Consider the following 26,583-nt stretch of genomic DNA (forward strand, 5'->3'; position numbering starts at 1 on the left):
GGCCACGGGATGGAAATTGGATCAATAAAGGGAGAGAGTGCGCATGCGCCCGATACGTACGAACTTCTTTCTCATTTTCACGGAAACTTACGAAGTTTTCCGAGCGGGAAGAAAATTTATGAAAAAAGACATTTTTATTTCCAATGATTTGAATTTTATATACACACAATCTGTTAGTTATAAAATCAAAAATGTAAGATACTTGTATACTTATAAATCAGCACTTTAATTTCAATTTTAATCATTATGAAACTCATTTTATGAAATTCAATTTATGAAATTTAAGATTTTGTAGATTATTATTATTAGATACGATATAGTTTATTATAGGTGGTTGATAGAGTATCAAATTTATTGAAAGGAAATATGGATATCTTTTGGCATTTACATGTCTTACGACCCTTCATCGGCTGGCTTAAGTGTTAAATATTAAAAATTGTAAATAACTCCCAGTGGACTAACCCTGATTCTTGTACAAAGATTTGGACACACTAATATTGTGAGTTTCGTTGTATCCAGCATTGTCAGACATGTGGAGTCAGAATTTTTAAATTTATTTTTTTAGGATGCATTTATAATTACTTAACTACCAGTAACAAAACTAAGTGCGAGTCGACAAAAGGTTAATTCCAATAATTAATTTATCACTTGTTCATTTACTGAGTTTTGTATTTTTCATTGACAGATAGGTACCTATTAATAAAACACAAATCAGATATCATTGTCAATTTATTAAAAAATAACATTAAAATTACAATAGGTACTTACTTGTCTAAACATATCTTCATGTATTCTATTTACAATTTATTAAAAAATAATAACAACTAAAAATTATTTTTAAAATCCTTTTGACACTTCAAGTCACTAATCGGGTGAAATATGGTAAATAAACGGATGATTTGTATACGTGGAGTTTCATAATATGTGCAACTAACAAGAACATTGTCTGTTGGAGCAATTCTTGAAGCAGTCCGTTAATGTCAAAAGTTTAAGAAGCTTTTAACCGGAAGCTTTTAAACCTTTTCCCCTTGTACACTAACCTCGCGCGACAAAATTTAACATTTGTCTAGAAAATTTGTATGTTAAATTCATCAGAAAAATAATAAATTTACCGTGTTAATAATTAATTTAACTATGTATTTAATCAATTACACAATCAATTCAATAAATTCAACACGTAAATAAGTCAATCTTATATTTAAATAAGACAATATTGATATTAATGGATTTAATCATGGCGACTTTTTAACAGTGACAAAATATAACCAAGATTGACTTGTATAGGATGTGGATATTAAATAATCAAAAAATTAACGGATACGATTCTGAATAGCCTCTTAAATCTGTTAAATGTAGAATAAACATGTTTTTTGTATTTTTTTATATTTAGGCTTTGATAGACTGGAATTTTTAAAATAGTTAACATTTCAAGCTACGTATTTTATTTACAATTCAAATCATACCTTTTTTATTGGCGTTTTTTCTCCTACATGATTTAACATTCTTTGTTTACTTTAATTATTATTTTAAAGTAGTATTTTAAGCCTAAAAAGCACCATAGATTTCAATTTTGTTTATATTTTATACGTTATTTATAACGATCATTTCGGAATGCAGATATAGTAAAAAAACATGTTATTATATGCATTTAAATAATGATCTCCGCTTAAATAAATAAATAATTAGGTACCTACAATTTTCATCAAAAACAAAAAATGTTAAATAGTGTGGATACAAGATACAAACTGATAAATTTGTCAGTAAAGGGAAAACTTATAATGGATAGAAAGTAGGCCGAGATATAATTTTACTATTTAAAAAATTATTGAAATATAATTTTTTTTAAACATGTAAAAATAAAATCAAACCAACTCAAGTGCACAAATGTAGGGTAAAGAGAAAAGTTATTGGCCATTATTTACTTTAATTAGATTGGTTCAATCAATATTGATTTACAATTAAACCATTCATCACATTAAAAATGTTCGGCTTATTATAAACTACATATTTCTTACTTACAAAAGTTAAGATGCTTCAAAATATGTATAAAAAAAAGGTATTTATGCTAATCATTCAAAACCTAGTGAATTATTTACAATTAAGAGTGATAGTTTTGGATTTATGGATATAGATTTATAGAAATTAACAATTTATAACATTGATATGTAAGAGGATGAAAATCACAATTGTAATGCATTTAACTAGCTAAAAATTCACTTTAGTCAGCAGAAAATCATTTCCTAAATGGTTAAATCAACATTTAGACAAATCATATTATAAACAGTATTTTCTTAATATAGAAATAGGATTACTTAATATGTCAATACAGTAGAACCCCTCTATTCCGCCATGTCTGGGACAGGGGGTATGGTTTGTAACGCAAAAAAGGTCAGAAAATATAGAAAATTACTGCATGTATTGTTCTCTACATTAAAAGCACTGCAATACACCTGACAGAAGCTGTTTGTATTATTGAAAAAGAGCAATACACATGCAATAATACATTCTATTACAAGGTATCCCATAGTTAAAAATTACTTAGAATAGGTCAGTCAAAGTTAGTTAGACCTGTTTCATCTATGTTATAGACTTAGCAAGGTAAAAATTCAAATCATCTGACAATTTATTAAAACTCATAAAAAAGCAGATAGTTTTTCAACAAACCAGATGCCAGGATAGGTTTTCCTGCAATCAATCCAACTGGGAACACTAGTTTTTTGTGCCTTTTTTCTAGTTTTTTGTGCCTTTTTTATAATAGGCCCAGATATCCGGGATCCTTTTCATTTTATGGCAGATCTACATCTATATTCCCTTTTTAAGCAGTTCTTTTCCAATGTTCGAGTAGGGACAAGTTCGGCTTAAGCATGGTCAGATCAACCCGAGTAGCGGACCAGCCGAGGGCAGAAGAGAGACGTTCTACTGCATGTGTTTTTACATATAAAATCAGGGCCAATAACTGTGTTTAGGGAAAATAGGAACATCCTGTTCACCCTACAACTATTAAGTATATAACAATTTTAGTTATTTTTTAAACTTTTTTATTTAGTTTTTTTTGGCTTTGCCACATATTTATTCCAAAATAAACTTATTTACTAAGTTTTCATAGTGGCTTGACTAGTGTCATAAGTCTTCTTAAATTTACTTATAATTTTAAAGAAAAGGATGTTCGATATGTATGTTCATATAAAACAAGTTAATCGAGATTGTAATAATAACAATTAAAAATAAGATTTACATTTATTTTATTTATATTTCGAGTGAGAAGGGTGAAAAGTTATATTTTCGGGTTATGACTTGTGTAATTTTATTTAATTCAAAGAGGGTTAAAAATATGTTGAGATGCCAGATAGTAAGAAAAACAAATGGAAAGTGAGTGACTTTAAAATAAATGTTTCGATGAATATAAGAGTAATGTATTGTTATAAAATGTAAATATAAATGCTTGTAATAGGGAAGAGAATGTAGTAATAATCAAAATATATATATATAGGATGTAAAATATAAAATATTAGTCAATATGTAAACATGTATCGTAATATGAATATTATCTAACTTTAAAAAAAAAGAATATAACGAAATAAGATGTAATGTATGGATGAATTCTTGAATTTGGTTTTGAGGAATCTGGGCACTTCATTTTACTGTCATTACAATTTTCATGGCATGAGACGAACTATATGTAAAATTGATTTTAAACTTATCAATTATCTTTTAAATATTATTCTACACTACAACGCATATTATTATAATATACAAGTATATGTATCGAGGTACATGTTTTTAAAAATTGGTTAATGCTATTAAATTTATTTAACCTTCATTTAGTCACACAAAATTGTAATGATAAAAATTGCTCTGATGAAGTCTAAAATTTAAGTCTAAATCAAAACCACTATAATTTTTGTCAATTCTGAACATGTTATCAATTGCAGTTTCAAAAGACTTACTGAAGCAAATATTATGTGCCTACATGAAGGATAAAATATAATAGTTTCAATGATATCATTAGGACATAAATATAATCAATAACTGCATATTTATTAGTCTTTTACATCTTTTTTTTTATAAATGTGGAGATGAAGTTGTAAATTAATGTCGTAATGATAGATCTAAACGAGTTTATTAGTCTTTTACATCTTTTTTTTTATAAATGTGGAGATGAAGTTGTATTTTGTTTTTATTATCGTTAGTACCATACTTATTGATAAAAAAATATTGTACATACAGCCATATTTGAGGTGTTTACATTCAAACTTTACTTATTCTAACACGCAAAATATTTTCAGTATATCCCATAATTTATTTATTGATTCCAAACCTTGAGGTAGAGTGTGTAAGTCTCTAAGGTTAAAATGGCGCATAAAATATACAGATACAATGAATTAAACATAACATAATTGAATGAAAAAATAATGAGTTCTAGTCATAAAAAAGGACTTCATTTTTGTATATTTTAAAACCATTATTAACTTTGCGGTTGATGACCCGTTTTAAAATTCCAATTCCCTCGTCAGATCAGTTGGATACTAATTTAACATCAACTGTTTTATATTTGAAATAGTTATTTAATATTACCCTGGATTGGTACCTGAAGCGGAGGGCTAATCACCTTTCCTTTATGTGCTAACGATCAAGATAATGCTGTGTTTATATAATGCAGTCCCCTATGCACCATTGGGGAGCGTATAAGGGTTTGAAGAATGAAGACGATTTTGTATTATGTATATTAAAAGCATTGTTTACATTGTGGTATAACACTCTCCCTATCATTCATCGTTCATTTTTAAGTGGTATTACACAAAATGAATGATGAATGATAAGGAAAGTGTTAGAAATTTTGCGTTAGCCTATAGTTGACCTAATAAGGGAATGCTTATTCTGAAATCAGTAGTGTTATTATTTACTCAAAATGAAGGATTAATGAAAAAAAGTGTAAAATAATTTTTTCTTCCAATCTTAGATGCATTAATATTCCAATAAATGTAGTAAATGGAATAAGCTGTGTTTGCTTGTAAACACCTCATTTAGTTTTAATCGATTACAGGTCATTTACTCTTCTTTCGCTTGTTGTTAAAGTTGCACAATTTATGCCTTCCGTCGTTGCAGAATTCACAACAGATTACGTATTGAATATCATAAAGTCAATTGAAACCATTCACACCACCCCTGGCTTCTTCGTGGGCTGTTTCGTCGCTCGTGACTTCTCCCATTTACTCACAATGCCCAACGGATAGCACAGAAAAGCGGAGAATGTGTAGAATCCTCCCGCAATGTAGAATGATACGTCGTAACTTCCAGTGAGGTCCATGAACATACCTGAAAATGTCAATATTTAATTATTTGCTGATGGAAATAAGGTCAATGAATTCAAAGCTATTAAATATTATGGGCACTTCCAAAAATTGCAAAACAATAATTATTACTAACAGTTGGCTATGGCTCACTGTTATGTGCTAGTCTTGTTTAGAAAACTGTTTGTAAAAAAAACTGACAACAAAGCATGACAGCTTTTGAAGTAAGACATTACTATTCTTTCTTTCACCTCTATCATACCCAAATGGTGCATGGGGCACTGATCAAAACGAGTGGCAGATATTAAACTTACACACTATTGCAATATTTAAAATTTCTGTACAATTTTCAATATTGCACTTATTAAATAAAGTTAAGTTTTGCTAGGATATCTATCTGCTTGAATTAATTCAAAAGTGATTTGAATTGAGGTAATATTTCATAAGGATGGAAATTCATAAAATATAATAATTAACTTTTATAAAAAGGACATACCTGCAATAGGCGCTCCCATAATGGCGGCAATTCCTTGGAACATCATTAGTAAACCAAAAGCATTTGTAAGCTTCTCTAATCCCATCAATTCAACAACAATAATGGATCTTAACGATGCGAAGCAAGCTGAAATACAAAACAGTAATTTTAGTCTAAAGACATTTCATTACTGACAACATATTGTAATTCATTGAAGATTAAAACTAAACATACCAATAGATAATCCAAATACAATACAGTATGTGAACTGGAAGCCAGCGGTGTAACTTAGACCACTGAACATTGTTGCTAATCCCCCGACTGTAATGGCAAAATTGTTTATCCACAATGCATTTACACCCTCGATAGAAGACAACACACCGCACAAAACCCTCCCAACTGTATTGGCAATACCAATCACGCTCACAAGCATCACTGCAGAGCCTTCTGCCATCTCGCCCGCAATCGCTCTCTTAGTAACATAAACAACCGGAGCGAAGAATCCCATCATGGAGAAGAAGCCACTCAAAGCGAGTAACATAAATGATGGAGATTTCAGTAAACTGAAATCCAGCATAGTGACCAATGTTCTTTTCACTGCTTCTGGGCACATGGTGCATTTGGAATCTTCCTCTTCAGCAACATCTTCCACAGTCGGCAAATGAGTAACTGACATATGGTAGCCGATGGACGTGTGACTTTGATATTGCGGAATTTTCTTTAAACTGCCACCGAAGAAGATATCCTCTCGATACATTGGACGAGATACTTGAGTTTCTCCTGTGAGTGTTCCTCTTCTACTGCGGTTATGCTCTTTGGGGAATCGTCCTGTCAATGTGTGTCTTCTTTCTCCATTGCTGCTATCTTCGTTGACCAGAACCGTGATTTTTTCAGAAGTTATCAGAGGTGTAAGATTTTCATTTAAAGAATCATCAACAGTCTCGTCTCTCTCATTAACAGGGTCTGGGAGTTTAGTAGTTTTTGTTAGACCATTAAGAACATGAGATTTAATAACAGCAGAATTTGCTGATGACCTTCTCATCTCAAGGTCTGTCAAACTCTTTTTGAATATTTCCGCAGCGGTTGGGTAAGTCGGATTGGGAGCTACTCCCATCCAAGTGTGGGGAGTAGTTTTATTCTGCATTTCTATTGGGAACATAAAACCAGAACCCTTTCGTTTGCCTTCCATAAGTTTTTCCATTTCCTCTTTTGTATCCTTATTGACATTTTCATCGGTTGATGAGTTTGGTAAGGAAACTTTGATAGGTTTTAGTGGTCTGAACATTGTTCCAAACAAAATGCAGTTGAGGATCAAAGCTGAAACAAAAAATTCAATGTTAACTAATTTTCTTCACAATTCATTGATATTTGGATATCCAGGTAACCCCGTAACATATATTATTTATTGATTCGACATTAACTTTGTGAAATGACATGTTGATTTTTTTTTAATTAAACATTTGTATAATACCACTTAATGAGTTTTTTTATAATTACACATAAAATAATTTCAAAAACTAGAGATTACTAGTTTTACTTTTCACCTGTAGATGAAAACATCTGTAGTTTTCAAAACTAGTCGTGTGAAATGAAATAAAACTCATTCATTGGTATTATACGAGTGTTTAATTTTTTTTGAATACCCAGTAAAATGTTCATCGTAAGCGAACATTTGGTAGATAGCATTTCTATGCCATAATGAGTGAGTCCCTATTGATGTAGAAATTTAGCCACAAAGTCCAGAATGTATTCCTATGATTGTAGGGGTTCACAATACATATATTTTTAAAACATACCTGCTAGAATAAGAATTGTTCCTCTCCATCCGAATGAAGAAATCAACCACGAAGTGATGGGAGCAAAGAGGAAGGTTCCTACACCAGACCCACACATGGATATTCCAGTGGCAAGAGCTCGCCATCTTTCAAAATAGAAACCAACTGTGATTATAGCTGGAATATAGATCATAGACAGTCCAATTCCTGTAACAAAAAAAACATAAGCTGAATTATGAAAAACACACCTATCTAAAAAATGCAGATACATAAATATTACTTTATTTTAATACAAATATCCGACATTGCTATTATTATAAACTTTCATCATTAACAATTTTCAGATTTAGGTCTTCCCTTGAGTCATGTAATGTCCGAAAAACAATACTTTGAGTTTATTCCGCTCTCAATGTTGAGACCGTTGGCCAACTGTTAACTTAATCTCAATGCCTACATATGCCTTCACACTGGTTAATAATATTCACAAATGATTTTGACACTGTTTGATGTGATTCTCAGTATTGATAAGTAGTTATTATTTGAAAAATAGGAATACTATTCCTCCCTAAAAAGTATCTCATTTATATCTGTTTTAGTTTTATTTTAAAAATTCTCACAATGAAAATCTTTTTAAAATATTTAGATAAAATTTACTTGGCAGAAAATAGTTTCATGGCTTTTCTTGCCAATAACATAAAGACACCAAAACAAATGAGGCTCTGTTTGTATTTTTTTCATATCCATTGTTCAAATAATGTGTTATAATAAGTTTATCTTTAGAGCAGTCATAGTTATGTGTTCTATAGATAGAAAAAGTTCACCATGATAAAAGTCTAGTCTAAATTTTGTAATTTTAATCTGAGAGTTGGAAAAATTCATACAAAACTCTTTTTTTTCAATACTAAGTTTAAAAAAAAAATTAATCATGGACATCTATATTTCTTTTAAAAAAAGGTCCTCCACACAAATTATAGAGACCACAACTCAACTTTATACTAGTTAAAGTCAACTGTTTTAGTGTCAATAATGGAACATGCAGAGACATCTCTTGAAACAATTACGACTTACTGTGCTGAGAAATCTTTTGAGGTAAAAATTTTATATTAGGATATTTTTTCTCTAAAAAAATCTGTTATGTTAAGGTTAGCTGTAATAATAGTTAACTGAGAGCTTGATATATATTGAGTAATGATTTTCAGTTAGTGCCATTTTTGTGCACGGCGACGATAGAATGACAATATAGCAACAAGATATTACCTCCAATTACTCCAAATATGATGTAGAGATATTCTATGGAGGTGGCAAAGTATGACAAGCCGAATGCCGAAGCAGTCACCACAGCTCCGAGCATTGTCACTATCCTGAAGCCATATCGGTTGGCAAGGGCACTCACAAAGGGTCCTGCCAACAGATAAAATCCTGATAGCAAGGAACTCACAAATGCCACCTGGGCCTCAGATACCTAGAAGCAAACAATGTCTTGATAAGCAACTCGTAATGAAAGGAATAATTGGGCCATGTGGATTTTACATGGACGTACTTTGGATGATTAGAGATGATGAGTGCTATCCACGCTATTGCTTAACACACTTTTGACGGAAAGGTATTTTACAATTTCCACCCATTTTTCCCGTCGATTGATCCTTATTGACGGGAAGAGTATTTTTACCCCCTACGCTGGCCTCATTTCAAAGACAGAAAAGAAGAAATTATCCAATGTTTTGATATGAATATTATAAAGCAATATTTTTGTTAATGTTATAACCACATACGTGATTATCAAATCGTGCCGCCAGCGGGCGTAAAATATACCCGTCTGAAATGTGTTAATAGAAACAATTTAAAAGGTCAGGAGTGCGCTTGCTCCTATTACCGACATGTGTTTTCTGATGGCATGATGATACTTTTCCTGCAGAAAACAACTTATGTGGTGTTTCTAACATCTAAGAGGATCTAATATTTTTGTTTTATTACTGTATAGAATTGTGCAAATTAACTGTGACCAACTACACAAGCTAGTATGAGTAAAGATATATTACGATATCTTACTTTCCATCATACATTCCACTTCCATTTTCATTTCTGCATAACAGTTATATTCTTCACACTAAGCTTTTAATTTACGTCGTATTCCACTCCTATATTTGAAATTATGGAGTACAGAATTAATCACCTTTGCATAACTAGTGATAAAGTTGATGTGTTGTTCTGATGCGAAACCCTATGCATCGTCTGTTTGCGGACCGGGGTTTGAGAGACAATAAAGCTTAAACTAATTGTTAATCTGTGACATATTCTTAAAAACCCTACCAATCTTCATATATTCTATACAAAAAATTTGATAATTAAAAAAAAAAAAACACTATTTCTCTGGACTGGTACCAGAAGCACAGGATTGATCATATTTCAAGTCATTTCAAATATGTGCTGTAAATAATGGTAATCACATGTGTGATGTGAGGCATCAATGAAAACATGTTATTTATAAATACAATATTGACCTTCCCAGCAAGGTGTTTTTATAAATAATAATGATTCCAACAATAACAAATTAGAATATGGTGAAACTTGGTTTAAACGACCTCGAAAATGCCGACAAATATATTACGTGTTAAAATTAAATTTCAATAATAAAATTGGTCCCAACATATAATATTAAAGAAATACTACTACAGAGAACCTGCTAAACACGGGCAAAACGTTCCTAAAAGTCTCTTACGACTCCTGACCCCGCCGCTTTCAAGTATTTGACATACCTGATTGTGCCAAGTTTTCCTCGGTCTTCCTCTGCTTCTTTTTCCAACTACATTCGCCTCATAAATTTGTTTAGCCGTTCTTTCCTCACAGATATGTTCCACATGTCCAAACCATCTCAACACACCTTTCTTAATTTTATCGATAATGCTTATCTCAGCCTTGCATTCTTTCCTTATTTCATCATTCAAACATCTATCAAACATAGTTTTGCTACACATTTGTCTGAGGGATCGCATTTAGACTGCATTCAGTCTGCTTTTATCAAATTAAATTATAAATCAATCTACATTATTTACAATATTTTAAGTTTGTTCAAAACTGTAACATGTTTGAACCCCAGAGGGTTTGTTATCAAAATTTTGTTTACATATATTTTAACAGGGAAGAAATTGTAAAGAACTGATAGAAAACAAATACATATAAAGAATTGAAAAACAAAATGTAGGCGATTCCTGGCATTACTTCAGTACTATAGTCAATATGCAATAATGTAATAATTGAAACATTCATAGTGAAACTCCTTATACGTAGTTAGTTTTTATTTATTTTTTATAAGAAATCACCTACCCCCCTATTTTAAACAGCTTTATAAGGTAAACCTATATAAGCTGTATAACCGTACCTTATATTACAAGTGTGTTTTGTTGTTATCCTGTACAAAAAGTTTGAATAAATTACTCACTAAAAATGTTGCCATTATGGGTCCTTGCAACAGCCCACAGGAATAAACTATGCCATCTACTAGCAAGTTACATAGGAAAGAAGCAGCTACAACCACCCATCCCCATCCTCCATCTGGTGGAACTATCTGCAAATCAAACATAAATAATTAACAAACAATACATTTTGGTTTTATTATTCCTAAGAATATTAATACCATTATATTTACATGGCATTTTTTAAAGATAATGTTCGAAGTTGAAATATTTTTAAAAAATTATTTTAAAAACGATAGATGGCAGTGCTTGGTTGCAAAATATCCGTTTATGATTTATTTTATAACTGCAAAGCGCACATTATTTTAAAAATTATACCTTTTTATTGCTTTACAAGTTTTGTATGGATATAAGTCAAATTAAAATATAATTAATAAAAATCCTTTACAAATAAAAGATAAATATGAACGTACATCCATGTATCTTCAGTTTAGACTCGAATCAGATAAGCTTTTGATATTATTCATAGATGTCAGTCTCGTCGCAAATTTAAGAAAGATTTAAATACACTTTCTATGCTTTCGTACGTTCATAATTTTCAATTTGACTGTTAGTTTTTTGTTATTTGTGCAAATTAATTACATTTATTGAACTTTTTTGAATTCCTGGCTAATGTTAAATGAAAAAACGTCAATCCGATATACTGAAGACAGTAAATTAATGTCGCAATGATAGATCTAAAACGAGTGACATAAAGTTTATTTGTGTTTTTTCACTGTTTTTGTTTTGTTTTTAAATGTAAAGATTTATTTTAATTAAAACCAATCGTTAACCTCTTTTGTAAAAAAAGGCCAAATTATATGTTAGCCAAAACAGTTGAAGTTGATTTTAAATCAAATTTTGTTATTCCCGTGAGCACCTAGCGGTTTTCCCTCGAACTAGTCCAGAATTCTTTTATTTCAAGAAATAAAATGGAGAATAATTTAACGAAAAATAAATAAATCGACCCATAAATTATTCATATTTTCCTAAATAAGTATGACAATTTTGGAAAAATTTGGTATGTATCTTGACTTCTCAGTCCTATTAAAATGGATAGTCCAATATTTAGTATTACTTATAGTCACATAAGTACCAACAAATGTTTGATGATATTCATATATTGTTCATTTATTGCGTTAAATATTTTTAAATTGCGTTTATATAAGACATAACCTGTATTTTATTTGGATTTGTTGTTACATCGTAAATTATTTTAAACATTCTCATTTTAAAAGAGTTATTTGTCAAAACTTTATAAAATTAACACTGTTTACATATTCCCACGTGGTATTCATAAACCATTTTAATTTTTCATTAATTGATTTGTTAGTAACTTTGTAGTGATATATCCATTTCTAATTTAAAATTTACTTGGTAAATACCACTATTTTTAAAAATATATCGCGACACGTGTTTTTAATTTCATAAACATTATAATAATAAAACCCTTATCCGCACCCCAATGGTGCATAGGGCACTGCGTAATATAAACGCAGTGTTATCTTGATCGTTTATTATATGTGGAGGAAAGGTGATCAGCCCTCCACTTCAGGTACCAGTCCAGGGTAATATTTAATAAATATTACAGTGAAAAAATCACTTTTATTTATTTTACCCCCCTTGGGAATCGAACCTGGGACCTTCAGTACGGTAGCCGAGCGGGCTGACCAAACACTACGGAGGTGGACAGCATTACGCCGCATTAAACATTACGCCGCATTAAAAAAGCGGTGGCCATTTCTGGGATATAATTTTTCATACCTTATAAACACAAATTGCACTGATTCAATCAAAGATGTCAATCGTAAGTAACTAACTAACCATCACACCGATTCCCCGCAGAGGTAGGCAGAGAGAATAGAACGCCACACCAATCTGTCTTTACACACAATCTTCCCCTCTTCAATATTCACACATCTTTTCATGCATACACGCCGATTATTCCGACTCCTGACCTGACCACTTTTAAGTATTTAAAATACTTTATCATGCTAAGTTTCCTCGGTCTTGCTCTGCTTCTATTACCAATATTCTATTATCAACCACATTCGCCTCATAAATTTGTTCAAACTGTCCTTTCTTCACTCATTCGATTCACATGCCCAAACCATCTCAGCACACCTTTCTTAATTTTATCGACAAAGCTTATTTCAGCCTTGCATTATTCCCTTTTATCACTATTCGAACATCTAGCATACAACGTTTTGCCGCACATTCGTCATAGCAGTCGTAATTATTTCATGAATTAATTCGGCAGTCACTTTGTGGTAAAATCTATCCATTTTTTTTACTTAGAATCAGGGAACATGAATTATGTTTAAGAACAAATCATTTTTCAGAATTCGCTAACCATTTAATAGATCAGTGTTCCGCAAACTTTTTATATTCAAGGCACACCTACCAATTTAAGAAATTTAAAAAAACTTTTTTTAATGTTTTTTTTAGTTACGGAGTTATTCTACAATCAAATCTTTCATATATTTTATTGATAACTCAATATAGATGAAGAAGAATATGGAAGTCTGGGCAGTTACGGGGCTTACGACCGTCATATGCTGGTTTAAGTGATCACTTTACACACGTGTAACATTTACCATTTCTACCCATGATTGACAACCATACTACTCAAATTCTTGGAACTTCTATATATATGGTTCAATTTCGAAACATAGTGCTTGAATAACTAGACTTTCACTAGAGACATCTTTTGGTGAGATGAAACAAGCTTTTTATTGAGTAGAAACTTTTTCATTTGTACGTTGAGGTCCGAATCCTGAATTGTAATACATGATACACACACGCTAGAAAATGTCCTTTTCATTTTATTACTTTAGCTTATAATTTGACCAGTTATTTTGTAAAAAAATAATATGAAAAATAACTCCTATAATTTGAAATAATCCAGATTTGTGAACAAGTATTTGGACACATTCAAAATGTTATAAAACAAATCTTTCACTACCTAATGCATCTTCTAAATGTTTTATGTATACATATGTATACATGTCGCTTTCCCGAATGATTCACAATGGTTTAACAGAAAGAAGGAAACTCGCAGATAATTACAAACAATTAATCATGTACCTAAAGACGATAGGCAATAATTGGCCAATCATTTCATCGCGATGTCCTACATTGTCATCCAGATGGGACAATAAAGATGCGTCTAAACCCATGTTCTAATCGTTTATTCTTGTTGAATTTTAAGACACAAGACACCAAATCTCCAAAAACAGATTGAAGATGTAGTAAAGCTTTTTTATGCTGGCAAGCAAATTTCTGATAAATTATATAGGTACACAAGATTTTTTTTTGTTTTTTTTTTTGTTTTAACATCTCATCAAAGATGAAGAAGAATATGGAAGTCTGGGATTTACGGGGCTGACGACCGTCATAGGCTGGTTTAAGTGATCGCTTTACACACGTGTAACATTCACCAATTCTACCCATTATTGACAACCACACTACTCAAATTCTTGGAAGTTCTATATATATGAACCAATTTAGAAACCTTGTTCTTGAATCACTAGAACTTCACTAGAGACATCTATTGGTGAGATGTAAAGAAGCTTTTTACTAAGCAGAAACTCTTATATTAGTATGTGAGGTCTGAATCCTGGATTATAATCACACACACGAGAAACGCCATAAAATACCATTTTAATTTATATTATTAAGCTTATTATTTGACCAGATAATTTATTTACAACATTTTGAGTGTGTCCAAATACTTGTTCACAAAATTTGGATTAAAAAATAATATGAAAATAACTCCTATAATTGGAGAAGTATAACTCCTATAAGTGAAGTTCTAGTGATTCAAGAACAAGGTTTCTAAATTGGTTCATATATATAGAACTTCCAAGAATTTGAGTAGTGTGGTTGTCAATAATGGGTGGAATTGGTGAATATTACACGTGTGTAAAGTGATCACTTAAACCAGCCTATGACGGTCGTCAGCCCCGTAAATGCCCAGACTTCCATATTCTTCTTCATCTTTGATGAGATGTTAAAAAATAATATGAAAATAACTCCTATAATTGGAGATAATCCAGATTTTGTGAACAAGTATTTGGACACACTCAAAATGTTGTACAAGAAAAATTAATTACAAAAAGTGATATTGATTGACATTGAAACAAAATGGAGCTGGACGTTTGTGTGGGTCAAAATATTTCGCACGTTACAACTTATTTAAGGCAAAATAACATCAGGCGGTTTTGCAGAATAAAATCTAACAATACAGAAAAGTTATTTATGTTTTTAACTATCCAATTGTAATTTCAGTACTTTGAATTTTAATTAAGGTCCAATATACGATAAATCGCTACTTACTTTTCTATAAACCCAGGTAAAATTTTACTCAAAAAGTTATTGAAAGTTAAGGAATTAAAAATCATAAAAATATTTTTCAATATATAATCGTATATTTTTCATATAGACCTTCCCTACCCTTATTATCCTACAGAAGACAAGCCTCTAAAATAGAAGATTTGTGGGTTGGTAAAGACAAACTTTTAAAACAGAGGCTTTGCGGATTGTTCAGAAAAGAAAATATAAGCTTTTGAAACAGAGGCTTTGCGGATTATTCAAAAAAGAAAATACAAGCTTTTAAAACAGAGGCTTTGCGGATTATTCAGAAAAGAAAATACAAGCTTTTGAAACAGAGGCTTTGCGAATTATTCAAAAAAGAAAATACAAGCTTTTAAAATAGAGGCTTTGCGGATTATTAGAAAAAACAAAACTTTAAAACAGAGGCTTTGCAGGGAATTCCAAAGCAAAATGACAAGCTTTTCAAATAGGGGCTTTGCGGGTTATTAAACAAAAATTTAAAATAGAGGCGATGCGGGTTTTTTTTATGGTGATGAATCGTCTAACGCGGAACGCTACATGTGTCTTTTGTATAATTTTTAGTGATACAGAAAAAGTGGCGCTTAAATAGCTTCAAATGTTGCTTAATGGACGAGTTCGCCATACCAACTAGTTTGAACCGGATGCAAAAGGAAAAAAACTGTTTGTGATTTTTTCATGCTCGATATTTATTATATAGAGTTCTAAGGCAACCGGAGATCTAAAAAAAGAAATGTTACTGTCGTTTCATTAATATGATTCAGATAACCGACCGTTCTATGGGAGATTTTTTATGGCAACAAAATCAAATGGCTTGGCATACCTATATACGCCTCATCCATTAGATTTAATCAAATATCTATGTAAATAAAAATGTATTCTTCGTTTATTCACCGCCTCTGTACTGTAATGGTTAGCGCGTTAGACCGTGCTGGACGCTCCAGGTTCGTTTCCTATGAGTAGTCTAAATAAACATTACTGATTTTTTACTGTAATATTTATTTAATATAACTTTGGACTGGTACCTGAAGCGCATGATTGATTACCTTCCTTATATGTTAAAAACGATCAATATAAGACGGCGTCATTACAATGCGGTGTCCTATGCACCATTGAGTACGGATAAGGGTCAGAAGAAGAAGAATAAGTCGAGGCCTTTGAGATTTGGGCGTATAATTGATTTGGCATTGTGGTAATATCTGTCCATTATTAATTTTAATTTTACTTATTAAATACCAATATTTCTTAAAATCCCTTGTGACACGTATTTCAATGCATTCCGCATCATTTTCAAACGCCGTGTGTGAAACTAAGTCTTTTAGAAACAACTTTTAAAGTTGTGTCCTTGGGACGTTGAAGGAAAAATACTTGACAAATACTTGAAATCCACTGGGTCGAAAGAGTCAAGAATATTAATATCATCCAACGTGTGTCAAAATACCGAGAAGCGCTTAGTACCATAAAAATATAAAAGCTAAAATATTTAAGACATTATGGATACGAGAAGATTAAAATATAAAATCTTTAAACTCATCATCCAGTATTAAAAAAAAACACAAAAACAAAATCCACATGGAAAAAAGAGATATAGGAAGACGCCCCATCTCATCGCATTGCATCGTACAACGAGACAAAACTGCAACGTGCGGTTGTCAATAAAATGATAATTGCCACAATGAAAGCTAACCTCATTTAGGAGAAGGTACAAATAGAAGAAAAGTAATTGATAAAAATATCAAATATCATATACGAGCTTATCTCAGTATAAGAAATAGCTAAAACAAAATACTCACCAATAAAAATCAAGAAATATCATTAAAATAGTACTTTTGGTTTATTACCTATATGAGTACATGCTCGTACATTCTAGTTACCCAAAAGGATGTAGTTTCATTCTTAACGTCGGCCAATGTACCGGTTTTTATTGTGAAAGTATTTCGTATTTCTCATCCTACAGAGCAAAAAATCTTCATGATTCATCATTTGCAATACCAACGTATCGATCCCGATATGGACCTGCATTGAATCGCCTGTTGGTCTTGTCGTGGCCAATAAATTCGCTTGTATTATAAAGAAAACTAGGTCTTTAAAACTAATTGATCTTCTAAAATACAAAGCCAGATAGATCACGTCAATGAAACGCTTTTGAGGTTTTGAATATTGCGTTAATTATTTAGCTGAAGGTATAAACATAATAAAAAAAGCTTGTCAGCTTACCAATTCTGTTTCGGTTTGTTCTTCACTTTTTGGAGTATCTCTTCCTTCTCCAAATCCTTCGTCAGAAGGCGTTTGGAGACGTAGTTTCTCTGGTGTCTCAGTTGCTGCCATTTTGCTTTTATCTAAAAAATGGAAAAAACAAAACTTAAACCAACAATTTTTCTTGCGTATTTTACCAATTGTAAAATAACACCATGTCCAATTTCTAAAAATCATATGGATAAAATCCGAAATAATGAAAAAATCGTTGTGGAGCTTAGATTTTGAGTCGAAACTCACTTTTTAATCAGTCAAATACACTACAACAAAATATGAAAATCTTCAAATAATTCATCAATAAATGATGCATATTGAAAACATATTAAAACATACATATATATATAAAACATCCCAAACCTTAATTTACCAAATCACAATAAAAATCAATTGCCCTGCGTTACTATCTCGAAAAATAGAAATAGCTTGACCGATTTGAATATTTTTTGTTGTTAATTTTTTCGGCCTAATATTAGGGTGGTTTTATATAAAAAAAAGAAAAACCGATAAGGGCAATAAAAAAACGATTTTATTATTTTATATAGAAATGGCCACAATTAATTCTTCAGAATCTTTTTTTCAGTAGTATAACAGCTATGGCTTACTTTATCTATATAAATGTAAATGTTCAGCATTGTTGATAGCCGAAAGCGTGTTTCTTGACAGGTGTTGTCACTTAGCATTTTGAATCTTTCCAATTGCATTGTTGTTTCATAGATTTTTAATATTTTAAAAGATTTTCATTGCTTCATAAGTATTGTGAAATGGCACATATTAAAATGTGTGCTTTCATTTTTTTATCCATTTTATTATACTGAGCCACAGCGATACGTGGCCGGGTACAGCTAATATAAATTTAATATTAGGTTAATTAATGTATACAATTTATAAAATAAATATTAACACAATACTTGCTACTAAAAGTAATTAAATTTAATGTAATTTTAATTATGTACTCAAAACATCTTACTCCACATTTGTAGTAAGTTATGTTATTATATAATTCCTCGATTAATGGACAAAATGAATTGATTCAGGCACCGTTTAACCCTTGAGATATCGCTCACTCCTTTCAACAACGTCAAATATCAAAAAAAACTTGATTTTCCAGGAGATCGTTTTTAAAGTTTAAAAATGTAATAAAATGTATTAAAAATAAATATCAAGCCACTTATTGAACTTTTTACTGTGCTACAGATCTTTTTAGGTAAAACCTGAATGTTTTTTCTCCATTTGAAAAATATTAAGTATATTTAAAAAAATAATTAAACAATACCTTTTCTTCAAAATGCAAAAACATCACTTTCTGCCCTGTAGCGGGTAAATATTAAGTTAATAATATGTCACTTTTGCTGGGATATACTACATTTTCTGGGCATTCCGAAAACATGCACAACTGAAAATTGACGATTTTTGATATATGACGTTGTTGTAAGTAGTGAGCGATATATTACATCGATGATCGTTTTCGCGTGCAAGATGAGTCAAGTGACTTCTAGTTCGCGGATTTAATGCTAATTGCATCGTCTCACGTCCCGCCAGACTGGTTGGAACTGGTTCCTTCGACTCAGGAATGTTACTCAAAATTCTCACCCGTCTTGCAGCCTCACTTATCTTACTTATTCGACTTCGATATTTTAAGCTGTCCAATTCTTTTTGCATGGTTTTATTTATTTAATTTTATTGCATTTTTTATACAATTTCTATACATTTGTAATTCATACAATCTTATAATTTAAGTTGCGCTGAGCCTCTCCAAGAAAGAGACTGAGCTCTTGTGCTTGGAGAGGGACTTTTTTTATTATATGTGTAATGTATAACTCATATAATAAAACTATTTACAAGTATGTATTGTAAAAAGTGTTTTAGAGTAAAATGGTAAAAGTTATATTTTGGTCCACCATTGAATATAAATATTCAAACATTTTTTTTCGTCTATTATGTCCGCCTCCGTGATGTAATTAGTGGTCAGTACGTTTAAATATCGTGCTGGATGTCTCGGGTTCGATTCCCAGAGGGGTTAGGTTAGGTAAGGTAAAATACGTGATTATCTATTACTACCCTTGACCGAAAGTGCAGCTTCTGATCACCTTTATGTATTTAAATATCAACACTGCTTATATATGATTCAGTGCCCTATGCACCATTGAGTGCGGATAAGGATTTAAAGAAATTGTATGTCGAATTTTTCCAATTGTTGAAAACTATTGAAGTTGTAAAAAAATTGTTAAAACGCGTATTGGTATAAACGTTGGTGGATATTAACATACATACTTCTGTGTATGGTATATTTCCTGTTTTACACATTTGTGTACAAATTTGCTTGGTAATTATTTATTTATTTATTTAATCCTCTTGTGCAGAATATGTATATGACGTGCTTATCGCTAGGAATCAATATCTTCCAACCAACCAAAAATAAGCTAGTGATGTGTTGGTCAAAGTTTGAATATTATACGTCCGTTTAAAATTAGAGGGTAGATAATGCTTGTGCATAAGTATCAACGAAGAAAACAAAAAAAATAAATATATAGTTGATCGTAAATTATAGAAAGGAAAGATGATCAAGTATTATGCCTCAGAACCCATGGAAGGGTAATGTAATATTCTTGTATTACTCATACTCGTATGACCTATAACATGTTTTATAAGAATTTGAAATGTTTCTATAGGTGAAACAAAAGATAATTTAAAACACATGCAAGTAGGTTGTTCTAAGCCCACCTCATCCTTAAAAGTCATGACAACATAACGTATCGACAATTTCTGAAATCGCGATTAGTAATTTTGCAAAAATAGATTGCTAAGCGAACAGCCTTCATCTTGTATGGGTGAACAGCTTGTCTAGACGCGGACTCCCGATAACTTATGACGCTCGACTTACTGCATTCGCAATGGTTGGATTGCAGTCAATTGTTGACTTAGGATTGGCTGGCAATAAATAAATGTCCGACAACCAAGAATAATTGTTCGCAAGAAATATACCAATATTGGAAAAAAATAAACATAATACATCGTATTTTCTTTGTTATTATATTTGTCACGAAAAAGAGAATCTACTACTTGAAATATTGTATATTGCTCATTTGTTATTTTTCAGTTCAAAAGGAAACTAATGAATTTAATACAGCATTTCAACATTCAATCTTTTCCAATCAATCAATCATTATAAAATATTCATTAAGTATATTGGCAAAAACTTCGCTTTTATTTCTTTTTCGCTTCTCTTGGATTCCTTCTCGTCATTCAATGGCTCTTTTCCGTAATTTTCGTCAATTTTCTATTTATTGAATTAATTCATGCCATTGTATAAATGTAACATTTGTACAATGATCTACCATTGCCCATGAAAGATGCGTCCTCTCTAATAACCTACTATTGCTTACATTCACAAAACGTGTTAAAAAAAAGTGAAAAGTCCATTTAAAATAAGAAATTAAAGAAATTCTCACCACTATCCTATGATCATCCATCTAAAATCATGATCTAACTAACTAACTAACTAACCATCACGCCGTTTCCCCGCAGGGGTAGGTCGAGAGAATAGAGCGTCACACCACTCTGTCCTTGCAAACATTCTTCGCCTCTTCCGCGTTCATGCATCTCCTCATACATACCCGCCGACTGTTACGACTCCTAACCTGACCACTATCAAGTATTTGGCATACCTGATCGTGCCATGTTTTTCTCGATCTTCCTCTGCTTCTTTTCCCACTAACATTCGCCCCATAAATCCGTTTTACCGTTCTTTCCTCACTCATTCGTTCCACATGTCCAAACCATCTCAAACACACCTTTCTTAATTTTATCGATAATGCTTATCTCAGCTTTTCATTCCTTCCTTATTTCACTATCGCACATCTATCATATATCGTTTTGTCGCACATTCTTCTGAGAGATCGCATTTCGACTGCATTCAGTCTACTTTCATCCTTCTTTTGTCAACTCCATGTTTCACTTCCATACATTAGAGTTGGAACCAGGACTCCGTTGCGCACTGCCAGTTTAGCTTCCGCTGATAAGTTTTTATTTGCTATAACTGATTTCAGTCATGATCATGATCTCCTCCCAATCATGATCTCCTAACCAAAATAACCAGCTCTCAGGACCCATGTGTCAAAAACCAATTGCGAAAGTGAACACATTTATTTTACACATATGAAAACAAAAAACATTAATAAAAATTCAAAATATCTTCCTCTAGAATATTAGATATATAACATGCATACAATGTAGAAAAAAAACTTTTTAACGTTAAGTATAATTTTCGCTATAGCGTGATCATAAAATTTAATTCAAAATAGTATATATCTACCGTTTTCAGTTTCTAGTCAGTATTAAATGGAAAAATGATATGATACGAAAAATAATATTTGATAATGTAACGTTTTAGAGTTAGGTTTGCTCTGGTTCTAATTATTTTTGTTACTTACAAAGCAATCGGTATATACCATTTGAAATTCACCTATATTTTTAAACTGTCGTTGATAATTTTTACTTATTTGTCATTCTTTCTACTAGAAATTTTCCAATGCCTTCTTTTTTACACTGAAATATGCAACATACTGATACTGATTACGTTTTTATTAGCACTATATGCACATTACTCAACATAATACTTAGACTGGAGTAGACCATTCTTACCATATTTGATTGATTGGAATATATGGTTTCATAGTCATGAGCCGATCAATGGCACTAAATTATTGATAGCGCATAGTAAGCGTTTTTTTATTAGACATGTTCAGTGGCCATAATTACAAAGGACCTTCTTAGTAATTGTTTTCTTTTTGTGGTGAGTTACTGAGTTTGAGATTTTTATTGCGGTGCAGATTGCACGCAGCATCGATTGGAATCCGGCTCGTACCTTTGCTTCTGCAAGCTTAGGCCAACGGACGTATTATTTTTAAATCGACTGCGTCCACGAACAACATGAGCCCTTTGAAAGCTCTCAGACTATAAAACGACAACCGAAAGAATGTGTTTTAAAATAACCAAACGGACCCGACATCTTGAATCTTGATGCAGTTATTTATACCCACAGTATGAGGCTGGGCATTTCTCAAACCCCTTGCACTAGCGGTTCTTGAACTTGGGAATTCAAGGACTAAACATTTTTCGAAGGATTAATGTCGCATCGAAATATTTATCACATGGGTTCTCGATGTACTGACAACAGTGCGAATAATATAAGATAACAAATAACTCTCATTGAAAACAAAAAATAAAGCTTTTTCGTTTCACTCGTTTGTTTGGTAGCCGTACAAAATTTGTAATCTAACTTTAAACCACTTCCATATTTACCAATGATTTTCTAAAATTGTCTCCTTCTAATCTTTATCCGCACCCAGTGGTGCATAGGGCACTGCATTACATCAGTTCAGTATTATCTTTATTGTGCTTAAGTGCATGAAGCCAAGGTGATTAGTCCTGCGCTTCATATACATATGTCCAGGGTGACATAAAATAAATATAAAAGTGAAAATCACTTATTTTATTTTTAACCCCCTCGGGAATCGAACCCGGGACCTCCAACACGGATATCAAAAGTTTAACTATTTACAAATGCTTGTATAATGCAACAACTAAAAAATAGAATAATTTTAGAACATTTTAAGACAAATATGTTATTTGTAAGCTATATATTTTTTTTCTTTCTAGTGTACTTTTAATATTCCTTTTTAAAAAATATACGTATGAGCTTTTTTTAAAAAAAAACAACTCGATTATCTTTAAAAATAATTTAATTTAATTCTCATCAACATTTTTAAAAACGATAAACACGTCAAACAAACACCGACATCTAAGTAAACGTAAAATTACAAACAAGGAAAATTCTTCACCATCCATTATAATTTACTCAAGTTAATTAATAATAATAAAAATAATAAAACCCTTATCCGCACCCCAATGGTGCATAGGGCACTGCGTCATATAAACGCAGTGTCATCTTGATCGTTTACACATGAAAGAAAAGTGATCAGCCCTCCGCTTCAGGTACCAGTCCAGGGTAATATTGAATAAATATGACAGTGAAAAAATCACTTATATTTATTTTACCCCCCTTGGGAATCGAACCCGGGACCTCCAGAACGGTAGCCGAGCGTGCTGACCATTACACTACGGAGGCGGACCTTTTTACTCAAGTTAATTAATTTGAATTAACCCCAAATTCTAGAGTATAAAAAAAATCCTTTTCAATAAACCTCAAAGTGAAATCTTTAAGGCATATTACAAATTATATTGGTGTTTGTCATATCATTATATTTATAAAGATGACAATTTTGGTATTATTTAAAATACATTTTATTTTATCAATTTTTTTTACCACAGTTTGAGAAACGTTAGATTTTATGGGTTCACGTAACTTTTAAAACTTATCTTCTGCAAACATAGTAAAACTGATAGCATTTTAGGAACGCAAATCGTCTTTGCTTCCGTTAATTTTAAACACCACTCATATTTTATCAGTATCTTCTCATGAATCATGAATAATAATAAATTCATTGAGAGACTTTGAAAGATACGTTACATCGGCAAAAAGAAAGCAAAGTATTGTTCAGGATAAATTTTATTAAAAAAACAATTATTGAATTCTGAGGGCATAAATACGTTATCATATAATTTATGTTTCAAATATGTAGTTCTAATTTAAATATCTCAAGGTTTAAAGCATAATAAAATCATAAAACCCTTACCGCACCCCAATGGTGCATAGGGCACTGCTTCATATAAACGCAATGTTATCTCGATCGATTACACATGAAGGAAAGGTGATCAGCCCTCCACTTCAGGTACCAGTCCAGTGTAATATTGAATAAATATTACAGTGAAAAAATCACTTATGTTTATTAAACCCCCCTGGGAATCGAACCCGGGACCTCCAGAACGGTAGGCGAGCATGCTGACCATTACACTACGGAGGCGGACAAGGCATACACTAATTAAGTAAGTTTTAAGTTTTGTACTGACATTTCTTGGTGAAACTGCATTTTATGTACTAAAACAACAACTGATTATTTTTTTCCACTTTTGTTTAATTTGACCAGTAACCGGGTTTCGTCGTTACCAGCTTCATTAGAATGGTAGGAGGCTAGAAAAAATATTTAAAATTGCCTACTAAAATCTATACAATTACTTATATCGTAGTCGTACAGGAAAAAGTGACCAACTAACAAAACGTAAAATGTTCAGGAGGGCCATTTAACTCACTTTTGCTTGGTAAGAAAATAAACATCTATGCAGTTAGTCATTTTTAACATGTCAATATATTATACTTCTATGTTTAAAATTCTTTGGGATTTTTTCAGAGCAATATTAAGCTAGTAAGATATCAAATGGTCAATAATCACTTTTTTTTAATGCACTTGGTCACTTTCTCCTGTATGACTACGATATACACAACTTAAATTCATTCAATTAAACTCATTTTTTCAGACAAATATCAAATCATGGTTTTCAATCCCTGCCTTGTTGTGATAAAACATAAAATTTTATCTAGCCTACCACAAGTCTGATGTTGTCAGTAACGACGAAACCCGGTCACTGGTCAAATAAAGTGAAAGTGGTAAAAGCGAAAAAGCTGTTATTTTATTATTTAATATGTGTAGGTACTTAAATAAGTGATTTTATTATTATCTCTCAATAAATAATCATTAGTAATTCATCGTAGTGGTATGACTTGCTATCCAAATTTGCCGGTCAACGTGATTTTTACCTACAAACAGGTCAGGCGTCAATATTTTGAAAGCTTTTTATTTTTAGAAACTAAAATATATATGTACATAGTCAAAAATCAATATCATAACAGTAATTGACCCGAAATTTCCATTTATAGAAAATATGCTTCCACATACAGCATTCGTCTCACATTTAACATACAGTGTCACGCCTATATACGCATATGTGGGCATGTGAATTCACTGCGTACTCTATAACTTATTTGACTTCTTCCACGTCTTTGAATCGTCATATGTAAATACACGCATGAGCATAATGTGCTTAGTACATTCACATATCGCTCACTCCTTTCAAGAACGTCATAAATCAAAATTCGTAAATTTTCAGTTGTGCATGTTTTCGGAATGCCCAGAAAATTTACTATATCCCAGCAGAAGCGACATATTTTTAACTTAATATTTACCCGCCACAGGGCAGAAAGTGTTGTTTTTGCATTTTGATGAAAAGGTATTGTTTAATTATTTTTTAAAATAAACTAAATATTTTTCAAATGGAGAAAAAACCTTCAGGTTTTACTTAAAAAGATCTGTTGCACAGTATAAAGTTCAGTAAGTGACTTGATATTTATTTTTAATACATTGTATTATATTTTTAAACTTTAAAAACGTTCTCCTGAAAAATCGAGTTTTTTTATTAATGACGTTCTTGAAAGGAGTGAGCGCATATCGCTCATATATATATGCGCGCTAACAGCAAAGAGTAAAAATGACTTCCCAAAACAAAAAAAAGTGCTAAAATGAAATGTATATTTTAGTTTATAACTGGAATTCCTATATATTTCGAATCTAATGGTAACCAAGGGTGCAATCATTAAAACGAGTGACCGAAATCACGAAATTTTGCTTAAAAAATGTATGTAATTATATTTTTAGGATGTCAGTTACGGGGTATATCACTCTAAAACTGGTGTCATGCATACGTAAACAGAAAAAAGGTATGTTTATAATGGAAATAAATCAACTATAAGCAGATGTTAGTGTCGTACACACTACACAGTACCACATTTGTTCAAATATGGTGATGTATACATGCACACTGGGCCCCTCTATATGTGTTTTACTGAGGAGTTGTGAACAATCTGAGCATGTTCCCATCAAGGAATTTGAATATGTCAAACCGTTTCCGTAACACCATCAAATCCGTCAATTTATGGAGGAAAGCTCAAACTAATAGCTTCCTTGGTATAAACCAACTAAGCGAAATCAATATTTAATAGACTAATTTTATTATTGCAGTATGGTTAA

At 31.6% G+C, this 26,583-nt stretch overlaps 1 protein-coding gene across 1 annotated transcript in view; it reads right to left on the bottom strand.

Annotated features, from left to right (window-relative positions):
• Positions 1-3,046: 3,046 nt before the first annotated feature.
• LOC148312855 (monocarboxylate transporter 14-like) overlaps positions 3,047-26,583 on the bottom strand; it is a 48,497-nt gene continuing 24,960 nt past the window's right edge. Inside the window, exons 2-9 of the mRNA XM_088272422.1 lie at positions 17,564-17,685; positions 10,981-11,106; positions 8,799-9,003; positions 7,563-7,748; positions 6,001-7,083; positions 5,788-5,913; positions 4,135-5,316; positions 3,047-4,054 (exon numbers count right to left, since the gene is read on the bottom strand). Of these exons, the coding sequence (XP_088128548.1) occupies positions 5,156-5,316; positions 5,788-5,913; positions 6,001-7,083; positions 7,563-7,748; positions 8,799-9,003; positions 10,981-11,106; positions 17,564-17,674 (1,998 nt within the window). The 5' untranslated portion in view covers positions 17,675-17,685 and the 3' untranslated portion in view covers positions 3,047-4,054; positions 4,135-5,155. The remainder of the gene's footprint in view (positions 4,055-4,134; positions 5,317-5,787; positions 5,914-6,000; positions 7,084-7,562; positions 7,749-8,798; positions 9,004-10,980; positions 11,107-17,563; positions 17,686-26,583) is intronic.

The sequence above is a fragment of the Brachycentrus maculatus genome, unplaced genomic scaffold (assembly GCF_059751285.1).
Source record: "Brachycentrus maculatus isolate JH-2025_06_01 unplaced genomic scaffold, ASM5975128v1 h1tg000031l, whole genome shotgun sequence".
Classification (NCBI taxonomy): Eukaryota; Metazoa; Arthropoda; class Insecta; order Trichoptera; family Brachycentridae; genus Brachycentrus; species Brachycentrus maculatus.